This window comes from Macrobrachium rosenbergii, chromosome 14, assembly GCF_040412425.1.
Source record: "Macrobrachium rosenbergii isolate ZJJX-2024 chromosome 14, ASM4041242v1, whole genome shotgun sequence".
NCBI lineage: Eukaryota > Metazoa > Arthropoda > Malacostraca > Decapoda > Palaemonidae > Macrobrachium > Macrobrachium rosenbergii.
In genome coordinates, this window is record NC_089754.1 from 47,949,771 (window position 1) to 47,962,270 (window position 12,500).

At 37.8% G+C, this 12,500-nt stretch overlaps 1 protein-coding gene across 1 annotated transcript in view; it reads left to right on the forward strand.

The window, feature by feature from the left end:
• Positions 1-12,500, forward strand: part of LOC136846112 (LIM/homeobox protein Awh-like) — a 40,756-nt gene that overhangs the window by 21,999 nt on the left and 6,257 nt on the right. Inside the window, exons 4-5 of the mRNA XM_067116854.1 lie at positions 7,041-7,258; positions 7,848-8,105. Coding sequence (XP_066972955.1) covers positions 7,041-7,258; positions 7,848-8,105 — 476 coding nt within the window. The remainder of the gene's footprint in view (positions 1-7,040; positions 7,259-7,847; positions 8,106-12,500) is intronic.

The following is a 12,500-nucleotide window of genomic DNA, read 5'->3' on the forward strand; positions in this document are numbered from 1 at the left end:
GAACTGCAAAGTACCAAATAAGTTCTGCTCTCCGTAGGGGGAGTGCCGTCAGTGCACCTCACGTGGTGCACTGTAGGCATTGCTTGAGGGTCTTTGCAGCGTCCCTTCGGCCCCCTAGCTGCAACCTCTTTCATTCCTTTTACTGTACCTCTGTTCATATTAACTTTCTTTCATCTGACTTTCCACCCTCTCCTAACAATTGGATCATAGTGCAAGTGCGAGGTTTTCCCCCCGTTACACCTTTCAAACCTTCTTTCTGTCAATTTCCCTTTGGCTAAAATTCTATATGCTGTCTATCTTCTAATAAGGGCTGCTAAAGCGTGAAGGTGAAAGATGAAATAAAAAAAAAAAAAAAATCAGGTGTTTTGACAGGAGCATCGTGTAATGAAAATAGTTTAAAATCCATCCATGTACTGTGCAGGTTACAGAGGGGATCTTGTTCAATGCACGGATGGGGAAGGAATATAGAAATAGTTGCATATTTTGGTTTTAGCAGTAGTAAAACTAAGACTTTTATTCAAGGTTAGTCTTCCCCATTACAGTTTCTTTTTCAAGTGAGTTTGACAGCTTTTTTATCATATTTCATATCCTGATAAAGGATATCTAACCGTTTCATTGAGTGATATGATGCTAGTTATTGAATGACAATATCTTTTTACCAAGTTTTTAAATGAATTGCTACTAAAATGTTCCACACACACATTCTCTCTCTCTCTCTCTCTCTCTCTCTCTCTGTCTCTCTCTCCTTTTATCTTCTCGTCGAATTCCCAACTTTTTTTTTAGAATGCGGAATTTTATTTTCCCCAAGTCTATCGTTCACCCATGACGGTCGATGGCAGCCCGAACGTTCCTTTCTGAGAGAAGTTGAAGGCATCTGATTTTCAAATAGCGCGATTGATTTTTGCGTTCATCCTCCAGTCACTTTCGTGTTTTCCCTAAATGCTTTGGATGCATCTTCCTTTTTCCCGGGCTCACGGCCGATTGGGCAACAATACGTTTTGGGAAAGGGTCGAAACGCGCTGGAAACCCCCTTACCGAGGCCCGAGGGTGCTACGGTAGGGGGGATGGGTGGTGGGTATGTGTTAGGGAAAGGGGAAGGGGAGGTGAGGGAAAACCGTGCGCTGGGAAATGATGTTAGTAAGAAACAAAAAGGTTAACAAGAGGAAAATATTCAATTGTCCGTCTCCGCTGATACTACATACAAATGGCGTTGGGTCGCTGGGCGCCGCCCGTGTGAGAGAGAGAGAGAGAGAGGGGTGGAGGAGGAGGAAGAAGAAGACTCGTGCCTTTCCTTTCCGTGTGCGCATTGCGATGTTCTCTTTCTCGTGCATGTGGTTCATGCGAATGTTTTCAAGTTCTCACATTGCTTTCACGTTGCTACATTCGGCGCCGGAATTCTCAATAGGAATATTATGCTGCTCTTATTGGATTAGGTAAGTTCGATCCAAGCTCAGTTCGAATTATAATAATTATTTCCGTAATATTGTCGTATATTCCTATTCCTCACAACATTTTTTTAAACAGATTAGGATGAATAGTTCCGTAGTAATTAGAGATCTTGGCACGTTAATTGGCCCCTTATTGACGTACTGGTTAATTTTGACCTTTCACTTCATAGCTCAGTTATTTTTCCACTTTTTTCACGTAAATGTCATTTTACATCCACTTAATTTTGTCTGTCATTTATTCACATTGTGATTTGATCATTCTTTCAGAGTCTTGGTGACTTAACTAATGTTTTTATATATATATATATATATATATATATATATATATATATATATATATATATATATATATATATATATATATATATATATATGATAGAGGAAAAGTGTACCACACTCTCTCTCTTCCATAAACTTATACATATATACTGTATATATATGTATGTATATATATATATATATATATATATATATATATATATATATATATATATATATATATATATATATATATATATATATGTTTTATATATACATATAGATTTATTTATGGAAGAGATAGAGAGAGAGTGGTGCACTTTTCTCTTTATCATATTAATAAGCAAACTGGTTTATGTAAATGTTTTTCTGTGTACCATAAATGTTCCAGTTAATATTTAACAATTTTTTCCACATTTATTATTTTGGGTTGTTGAGTATTTCCCTAAAATATTTTGACACTGGCCTATTTTGCGGGTCACAGGTCAGTTTAGATGTCAGAACGATTTTTCTCGGATGGTGAAAATCTGTAGTAGGCAGCTGACCATTTTTTTTTTAAAGTGTGTATTGACCCTGACCTTCATCAAGGAAACAGGTCAATTTAAAGGTCAAACTTTCCCTGTTCAGTGTTTTGTTTGTCTCTGAGTTGAGTGAAACTTGATAGAGGTGTCTTGACGTATGTGATTATTTGTTCCCAAGAATATTTTTTACTTGACCTTTCCTTCCAGGTTACAAGTCCATTTAAAGGTCATGTATTGCATCTCTGAGTTTGTAGAAACATAGCAGGCATCTACGTTGTGTACTGGTTGTTATTCTTCTATGATAATTTTGACCACTCTTTTCATTTCTTCAAGGTCATAGGACAGTTTATGACCCCAAGAATAAATTTTGTCTGGTTTTGATGAAGCATTATGCGTGAAATATTGCAGTGATTACTTACAAGTGCAAGTGCATTAGATAATGTACCCCGTTCGGGGGGGGGCGGGGTTAGTGCCGCCATCGCACCTCACACGGTGCACTGTAGGCATCACTAAAGGTTCTTTGCAGCATCCCTTCGGCCCCTAGCTGCAACCTCTTTCATTCCTTTTACTGTACCTCCTTTCATATTCTTTCTTCCATCTTACTTTCCACCCTTCACTAACAATTCTTTCCTGGTGCAGCTGCGAGGTTTCCCTCCTGTTACACCTTTCAAACCTTCTTCCTGTCAATTTCCCTTCCAGCGCTACATGACCTCAGAGGTCCCAGCGCTTGGCCTTTGGCCTAAATTCTGCATTCCAGTTAGGTAATGTCGGCACTGAATGGTAGTACCTGTCGAAATGTAGTCATTTTTATCATCACTATTCCTTTTACGCCGTTGGTAACCGTATAACCAATGTTCTCTGGCAATGATGTCTGCCTTAGACTATATGCAGTGCTATTCCAGTCTTGGTTCAAATTTGCTTACATGAGGATGCACTCATTTACACCTCTCTCTCTTGCCTCATTTACGATTTGTTTCCAGCTTCATTTTGTTTGTCTGATTATTTGTTAAAATTTTCTTGAGTGTACTTATTATCTTTCCTTCTGTGTATCTTCCCTTCTTCTGTTCTTTCATAATTCTCGTCCAGATTCTGCCTTGTCTGATTTTTGTCAGTCAAATATGTATATTTTTGGACACGTTTTATATAAATTATTGCAAATTACTAATATTAATAATAGTAATTTATTAATTAAAAAGAACCGGTTGCTTCACGGATACCGTCTTGCTAAAAAAATGTTGACAGTATCTGAAAAGCACCATTGAAAATGTTTTCAGCTTCGTAGAATACCTTCAAATAACCGTAATTTGGAAATAGGACGAACTTAATAATGACAAGATAACTACGATTGATATTGTTGTAATACCTAGCAAAGTCATATAAACAAACAAACAAAAAAGGAACTAAAAAAGAAGTGTACTGGTGACGTTACTGATGACGTGTAGGCCAACGCAATCCCTTGCCCAATCACATAGGACGACAAAGATACAGTAAATACTCTTTGTTAGTACGAGAGCAAAGGGCCCACCGTGTTACTACTAGACAGACGGATCTTGGGAGACGGATAATCAGCAACGCCTGGGAAGGGGAGGGAGGGGTAGGTGGTGATAAGGGAGGAAGGGGGGTGGGGTGGGGGAGTGTAAAGGGAGGTAGAGGAGTTGGGAGAGTATCGAGTGGTGGGGGGTGTTGGTGGGGTGGTTTGAGGAGGGCTCGCTAACCTTATCCCTCAGTTGTTGCGCGATTCGTTAACTTCAGTGGGGAAGACACGGAAGGGAACGACTATTGGATTATTCTCTCTCTCTCTCTCTCTCTCTCTCTCTCTCTCTCTCTCTGTGTATGTGTGGGTGTGTACGCTTTCAAAGGGGACTGTGTTTGCTGTTGATATTTTAGTCAAGCAGATAAAAACATGAATTCAAGTATATATATTTAAATATGTATATATATATATATATATATATATATATATATATATATATATATATATATATATATATATATATATATATATATATAGAGAGAGAGAGAGAGAGATATAGATAGATAGAAAGAGAGAGAGAGAGAGAGAGATTTTAGTCAAGCAGATAAAAACATGAATACAAGTATATATACATATATATATATATATATATATATATATATATATATATATATATATATGTGTATATGTGTGTGTGTGTGTGTATATGTATGTATATATATATATATATATATATATAATATATATATATATATATATATATATATATATATATATATATATTTATTTATAGATGTACCATTGGAAAAATGGAAGAACATTGGCTATAGATTCTGACCGATTTCGTTTATAGTTTTCTAAGACACTCAAAATTACACTTGAAGAGATCTTGAAAGCATAAATACGAAACCATCAGGATTCATACTCAGTTTCATTTTCCTATCTTACGAGAACATTTTAAGTCACGACCGAAATATTAATTCATTACTTGCTGAGGACTGAAAAATCTTCCTGTCTTGCTCCCCGACCTCTAAAGACTAAAAGTGAGCTAAAATTTTGTTCACTGTTCGTCTTTAGAGGATGAGGAGCGGCTGGAAAGAGCTTTCCTGTTCCCAGTAAGTCTCTTTGGGCAGGAGGTTGCTCTTCCGATACCCTGTTCTTGACCTTAGCTAGTGCTGGTATAACTTTCACAACTGGGTCAGCTGATGGGCGACAGGACGAGACCGAACCAATGATCTTGCAAATCCGAGACAGCAGGTATTAATTCATTATGTGGTCGTTATTTAAAATGTTCTAGTAGGATAACCTTTCTTCAGCTCTAGAAAAACAGTTGAATTTATTTGAATTAGTTTGAACTCAGTGGTCTCATATACCCAGTGAGTATATGCAACGGAAGTTGACAGTGGGATATATATATATGCATATATATATATATATATGTATATATATATATATATATATATATATATATATATATATATATATATATATACATATACATATATATATATATATATTATATTTTATATATATATATATATATTTATTTATTTATTTATTTATTTATTTATTTATTTTTCAAGAGGAAAGCATTTTTAATCTATAACGCATGTCTGTTTGTCTGTCTGTTTGTATGTTAATAAGTGTGTGTTGTATGCTTCATATGAATGAATTCCCGTACTGAATAAATCAAATAATAAATAATTATAATTTTCAGTTCCTGCTTTGATTAATTAAAATATACTTAAGATTTCACTGTGTTACAAGTTTGTATTCTCTATGGGTACTTTTAAGGTTCTTTATATTTTTCTAGATACACTTAATATTCTCCAAATATCGTTTTGAATCAGTCTGATATTTCCCATTTAGGGTTCCTCAGACGTCTCTTTTCAATATTTGACAAGTCTTGAGATTCCCCTGGAAGCACTTTTTGAGATCCTTAAAACTGTATAAAATACAGTTGAGATTTCTCATGTCTCTTGAAATAAATGAATATGACTAAGGTCCCTCTAAATATACTCAAGATTTTTAAGGCGTCTTTGAATACACTGTGGTTTTCTCAAATGTCTTTTTAAATAGATTTAGGCCTTTTAAAATAGGCCTATCTCTCTCAGTGCACTGAAGATTCATCAGTTGTCTCCTCAGATATAAGTAATTTTTCTACGGATGGTTTTGATCGTCGCAGGGAGGTTTATAATTCTTGACAGATTGTATATTTTTGCATGATTCTTCGATAGTCTGCTTTAAGTGTTGATTATCCTTAATTGGCAGCAGCAGCATCTTCAAAGAGCTCTTAAGGTTTATGAATAAAATAATTTCTACATCTCTCGTTCCCCATTTGGACGTTATAATACGTGATAAATTAGTTAGCGTATGTTTAAAAAATTAGGCGACAGCTCTTAGTCACTGTAGTCTTCGGCCTTCGTGTACTAGTTAAAGAAAACTTGCAGAGCTTTTACTTATAATGTTCAGTTTACCAATGTAAATTATGAAAAAATTGGCCCGAACCAGGCCGAGTCAAAAAAAAAAGCACGAGGATTCGACCATCTGTCCCAAAGACATCAAATTATTACATCATGTAAATACGCTCAAAATAAGTACTAGTCTTAATCCTTTCTCTCTCTCTCTCTCTCTCTCTCTCTCTCTCTCTCTCTCTCTCTCTCTCTCTCTCTCTCTCTCTTTTGGGAAGCAAATCCCATTTCTTCGTCAGATTTGCAAATAAAATCAAGAAAAAAGTCCTCATCCAATTACAAGCCAAATCATAACATCAAACAGTGTTGAAGGGAGACTGCGTAGGGAGTGACTGTCTCCCTTTTCCCTTTATCAGGCTCCCCGCTGCCATAGAAAGGGGGAAGGGATTGAGAGAGAGAGAGAGAGAGAGAGAGAGAGAGAGAGAGAGAGAGAGAGAGAGAGAGCTGGCGTCCCTTTGGGTAGAAAAAAAAAATTTCTTTTTCTGACGTTCCCCGTTCTGCACTGGGAATGAAATGACGTTTTAAAGCTGAAACAGAAAGCATGAATGTATATTCGACAAAGGTCGAAATATTAAGATATATAGTGCGAGTCGTAGCTACTGGAAGCTCGAGTCAGCCGCTCGAAACCTTGGGATTGCTGAATACACACTTTATCAAAAGCAGAACGCCATCAAAGACGAATGAGAGCTGGAAGCCAATCAGCCGCCCATAGATATGACACTCAATATAGAGGGGGGGAAGCGATAAACACGAGAATTCACCATCCAGGGAAAACCTGAAGTTAGTCCAACTCCCAATCCCTCCCTAATTAGCAAGGGAAAGTTTCAGGTTAGCAGCTCACTAATTATTTGTTATTGTACGCCTTCAGGAACTTCGGGGCGCGCTGTGCCAAGTGCTGCCGCAGCATCGGAGCCGCTGATTGGGTCCGGAGGGCGCGGGACCGAGTGTACCACCTCGCTTGCTTCGCCTGCGACGCCTGCAAGAGGCAGCTGAGCACCGGCGAGGAGTTCGCCCTTCACGATAACAGGGTCCTGTGCAAGCAACATTATATCGAGTCCATAGAGGGTGGTGTCTCGAGTAATGACGGTGAGTTTGGCGTGATTTCATTCACCATAAATTTGTTTATTCCTTTTTAGAATGGATTCGTGTCCTATTGAAGAAACAATTATTGATCTTGTAAAGATTACAGAAACTGACATAGCGAGGGGATGTATTTACCTTTTTCAAGTGATTCACTACAAATTTGTTTATCATTTTTTTTAGATATATTCAGTAATGATTCGTGGCCTGTCAAAGAAAGCATTTAATTATTGCTCTTGTAAAAATTACGCATACTGACTTTGCAAGGAGTTTCCATATCTTTTTTTTAGATACATTATTCTTTTTGGGGTAATTCATTACAAGATGTACACCAAAAATAAACTTGCATTTGAACGTACATTTGTTCAAGTAGATTATGCAAACTGACATTGCAAGGAGTGTCCATATCATTTATTAAGTATGTTATTTTTTCTGGGGATAATCCATTACAAGATGTAACCCAAATATAAAGTGAATTTTAATTGTATTTACTCTCATATTTTCTGCTAACCTAGTTACAGTTTTCCTTATTTGTTCGTTTCTTTTACGCATTCAGGTGATTCAACCATCTTTGTCTCCTTTTGCGTTCCCACAGAGAGCGACGGCAGCGGCAAAGTGAAGAGCAAGCGAGTCCGGACGACGTTCTCGGACGAGCAGCTCCAGGTCCTCCAGGCGAACTTTCAGATCGACTCGAATCCCGACGGCCAGGACCTGGAGCGCATCGCGCAGATCACCGGGCTCAGCAAGAGGGTGACTCAGGTGTGGTTCCAGAACAACAGGGCGCGCCAGAAGAAGTACATGACCCAGGGCAAGAGGCATCACCCACCGCCGCCCAATCCCGTCGGAGTACCTGGTCAGTGAATGAACTGGTTTGAATGTTCTTTAGTTACATAAGAATATGTTTAAGAGATTTCATTGCAAGGATTTGCAACTTGGGTAAGTTATTTTGTGAACAGTTAGTACCTTTTTCACACCATTCAACCAATTCTTTTTCGGTCTCACTTTCCTAATTCCTTCCATAACTTTTTACTAACCCGTTGTCTTCCATTTTCTCCACTTGGCCAAGCCTCCACCCAATTACTGATTTATCTTCGCATCCATATATTTCTCACTAATTGTATCCGTCATAGTCCACATGCGCTATAAAAAACAATTAATCTTAACAGCTTTTTACCTTTTTCTTTTCAGTCCCAATCAACATCCCCACTTCCTATCTGTAAAGGAGAGTTAGCTCAACATTCCCTTTATATTTTAACTTTTGATTATATATTCTTTGCATTGATTCATGAAATACCTTCACTTTTGGAAAAAAAACTGTTGGAAATCTTTTCAGAAACTTATAATTATAAACACTGGAACTAAAGTCAGTGCACAATGCAGGAGAATTTAATAGTCCATAATTAGCTTAACGCAAGTTAAACAAACCATTGTCTGATGAATAAGCATAAGATAGCTCTTGTATTGCTTACAAAGCCGATTCAATCAACAACCACTGTTCCACACTTCCGCTGTTTATCATTACCGAAATGGGAGGCTAAATACACGGATTAACTCATCCATCGGCCGCAATCTGGGTCGTGACACGTGACTCATCCGCCTTGATGGATAGCAGTCACGTGACCCCTTTGACGAGATGACGTCATTAAGAACAAAAGGGAGGGAGGAACGGACGTAAGTGAGATTGATGTTTTTTCCGTCCTCGTGACGCCGATACGCCGTCACATGTAGCGTTTGCCGATAGCGGTGATGGCGATGGGGTTTGGTTTGGTTGATTGGTCTCGGGAGGGAGGGAGAGGGAGGGGGAGGGGGGGGGTGAAGGTGGGAGGAGTCCGCTGATGAGTTGATGCACGTGCATGATAAGCATCTACTCACCTGCAAAATTTGGGGGGACCGCGGATAATGGGGGCTACCTGTATCTCTTTCGGGGACGAAATTCGTAAACGCATGTGACTAGAATTTGCTGTCGAAGATTCACTCACGTACACAAATTATTTATATATATATATATATATATATATATATATATATATATATATATATATATATATATATATATATATATATATATATATATATATGTATATATATATATATATATATATATATATATATATATATATATATATATATATATATATATATATATATATATATATATATATATATTTGTGTGTGTGTATAAAAGCAAAGAGAGAGGGAAAGTAATTTATTAAAGCTTTCATTCAAAATGCTTCATTGTTGCGCTGTGTATTTACTGTGTGACTTTCATATGAATAAAAAGTATTTCGCCAAATATCCGGTGCGGTAAAGAAGGTGATTTTTGTTAACATTCCCATTATCTAATGTGAATGTGAAATGAAAAAAAGGAAATTTCTGAAAGCTTTAAATTGATAAGCGTGACGTTTCTCTAAAGATATTACTGTGTAAATAAAGTTGGTAATTTCTGATCAGAAGTAAGAAGCGCCCAGAGAGCGCTTCTTCTTCTTCTTCCTCTTCTTGGTTGGATCCTTAGTTGGGGTCGCTGTTATTAAAAATCATATTCAGCTAGGAAGAAACCTCTTTATCCGCACTGAGATTCAAATCCATCATAAAATTCAGTAAAAATCTTTTTCTTCTCATAGACCACATCCCCACAAATATTCATCACAATCCATCTGTACATTTTTGATATACAGAATAAAAACAAGTAAAAAATGCGCCACAGTTCCTTCGGCGGTATCGAGTTTTCTGTAAAGCGTATAATGAAGGTCACCGAAAATAGATCTATCTTTCGGTGGTCTCAATATAATGCTGTATGAGCCGCGGCCCATGACGGCCCGGTGGTGGCCTGTCCTATATCGTTGCCAGATGCACGATTATGGCTAACTTTAACTTTAAATAAAAAAAAACTACTGAGGCTAGAGGGATGCAATTTGGTATGTTTGATGATTGGAGGGTGGATGATCAACATACCAGTTTGCAGCCCTCTAGCCTCAGTAGTTTCTACGATCTGAGGGCGGACAGAAAAAGTGCGGACGAACAGTCAAAGCCGCCACAATAGTTTTCTTTTACAGACATTACCTCCGACAGTGATCTGATCTCGACTCCTTTCCCCTCATCACGATAACATCACGGCAAAAGTATCCTCCTCATTATTGTCTTACGCTAAACACACCCAGTACAGATGAGAGCAGATAGCACCGCGCGTGCGCGCACACGTGTCGAGGGGGCAGGCCAGGTGAGTGAGGGTCGTGATTCGGATTCGGCTACCTTCCCTTGTGTTTGCGGGACATGATGAGAAAGAATGACACCGTGGGATGTATCTCGGATTACCATATTATCGTTCCGACATCAATTGATTCTCTCTCTCTCTCTCTCTCTCTCTCTCTCTCCAGACGAGCAGAAAGAGAATTTTGACATAAAAAAAAAAATGAGGATATGCTACAATTAAAGGAAAAGAAGTATTTTGGTGTCAGTTCAATATTATATCCGACCGAATGGAAATATTATTTTATTAATTTTATTCCTAAGTTCACGGTACTTGGTATAGCATATTTATACTTTATAACGCCTACCATCCGACCCAGTAGATTTTGCAGCAGTTATGACTAGAATTTAACGGATAAAACCGTGTCATATAGCTGTTCGTTTAAAAAAGATAAGATGAATACCGACATTCAAATATGAACTGAGAGCGAACTTTTTTATAAACAATCTTTTAAACGCGATTCTCACTTCGAACTGAGTATCTGATCTAATGTTTATGACACCCGTAGGCCCGCTACGGGTGTTCTTCATGTGGTTCACTGTAGGCATTACTTAAGATTCTTTGCAGTGCGCTGTCGGCCCTTAGCAGCAACCCCTCTTGTTCCTTTTACTCTACCTCCTTTCTAATTCTCTTTCTCCCATCTTACTCTCCACCCTCTCCTAACAATTGATTCATAGTGCAACTGCTTTGAGGTTTTCCTCCTGTTACACCTTTCAAACCTTTTTACTGTCAATTTTCCATTTCATCGCTGAATGACCTCATAGGTCCCAATACTTGGCCTTTGGCCTCAATTCTAACGTTTATGACAGCCGGTTCATATAAGGTGACCCGTTTAATTGTCTTACTCTGAGTAGTTACCATATGACTATTGTTCTCTAACCTTTTGCTGTGCCATAGCCACACAGTCTTTAGTTCGAATTTCCTTGCCTTAGGACACAATTATAAATTCTTCCCTTATTTGTGCATTACTGTAGTTGATTGATTGATTTCTAACATAATGGGATTTCAGTTACGTCAAAACATAGACCTGTAGGCTCCAGTTTCAAGAGGAAAGTTCCTTCAGTGCTTGTGCCTGAAGAATCAGTGCGTGCTACTCATTTTGCATGTTATCAGCAGATATATTTTGTTGAAGTGCAACGGAATCACACTTCCAGTAACTGAATTCTTTTATTTATTCTACTGTAGTTTAGTGGACAGACAAAGTTTTCTTTTCAGAAATCTGAAAGTGGGGAGAAATTAGTAAGGAATTAGCTTGTGATAGGATATATAATTAGGAGGTTTCTAAAGAGAGGAAAAGAGAGAAAGTAAGACCTGGAAAATGATTGAGAGAAGTGAAATGCATTGTGTACATAAAGAGGCTGGACTTGCTGAAGATAAGACTTTTTATAGTGTGGGTGTTTGGAGCAGCTGATAATATTTTGGATGTTTTCAAAATAGGCGTTTCATCTTTACTTTGGGATTCGAAGGATGAATGTCTCAGTGACCATTGTCTTGTTTTTCTGATGCCAGCCTGTTTTGAAGGAGAAAGATTATTCATAAAAACTATTTATATTAATAAATACAGTTTAATTTCCCCGTACTCGATTACACAAATTACTCGTTCATTTAAATAACTTCCATCCTCTTATTCCTTCTCCTACATCTGGCAACGAGACCCCATAACAAATAGAAAAAGGAAAAAACCAAAAAACTATTCAGTTACACGAAGGTAAATCCCACAGACGATATCGACAATAAATCCGCCGTATCGATATCAGATTTTTTATTTATCTCCGCCGTCCTAAGGGACTGTATTAGTCCTCCCCTAAAGATGTCTAGGGATGAGTTTTGGGATTTATTGGGTTATAAGCCCCGTGAGACTACTAAACAGTTACGGGGGGCGGGTAGGGGGATAACGTCGTTTCCTCCCCCACCCTGGCACTGTTTCTCAGGGAAATTTCCCCGAATCTCTCCGTGGGTCGTCACTGTCTAACGTTATGATATTTTTCTTGATTTGTCTTG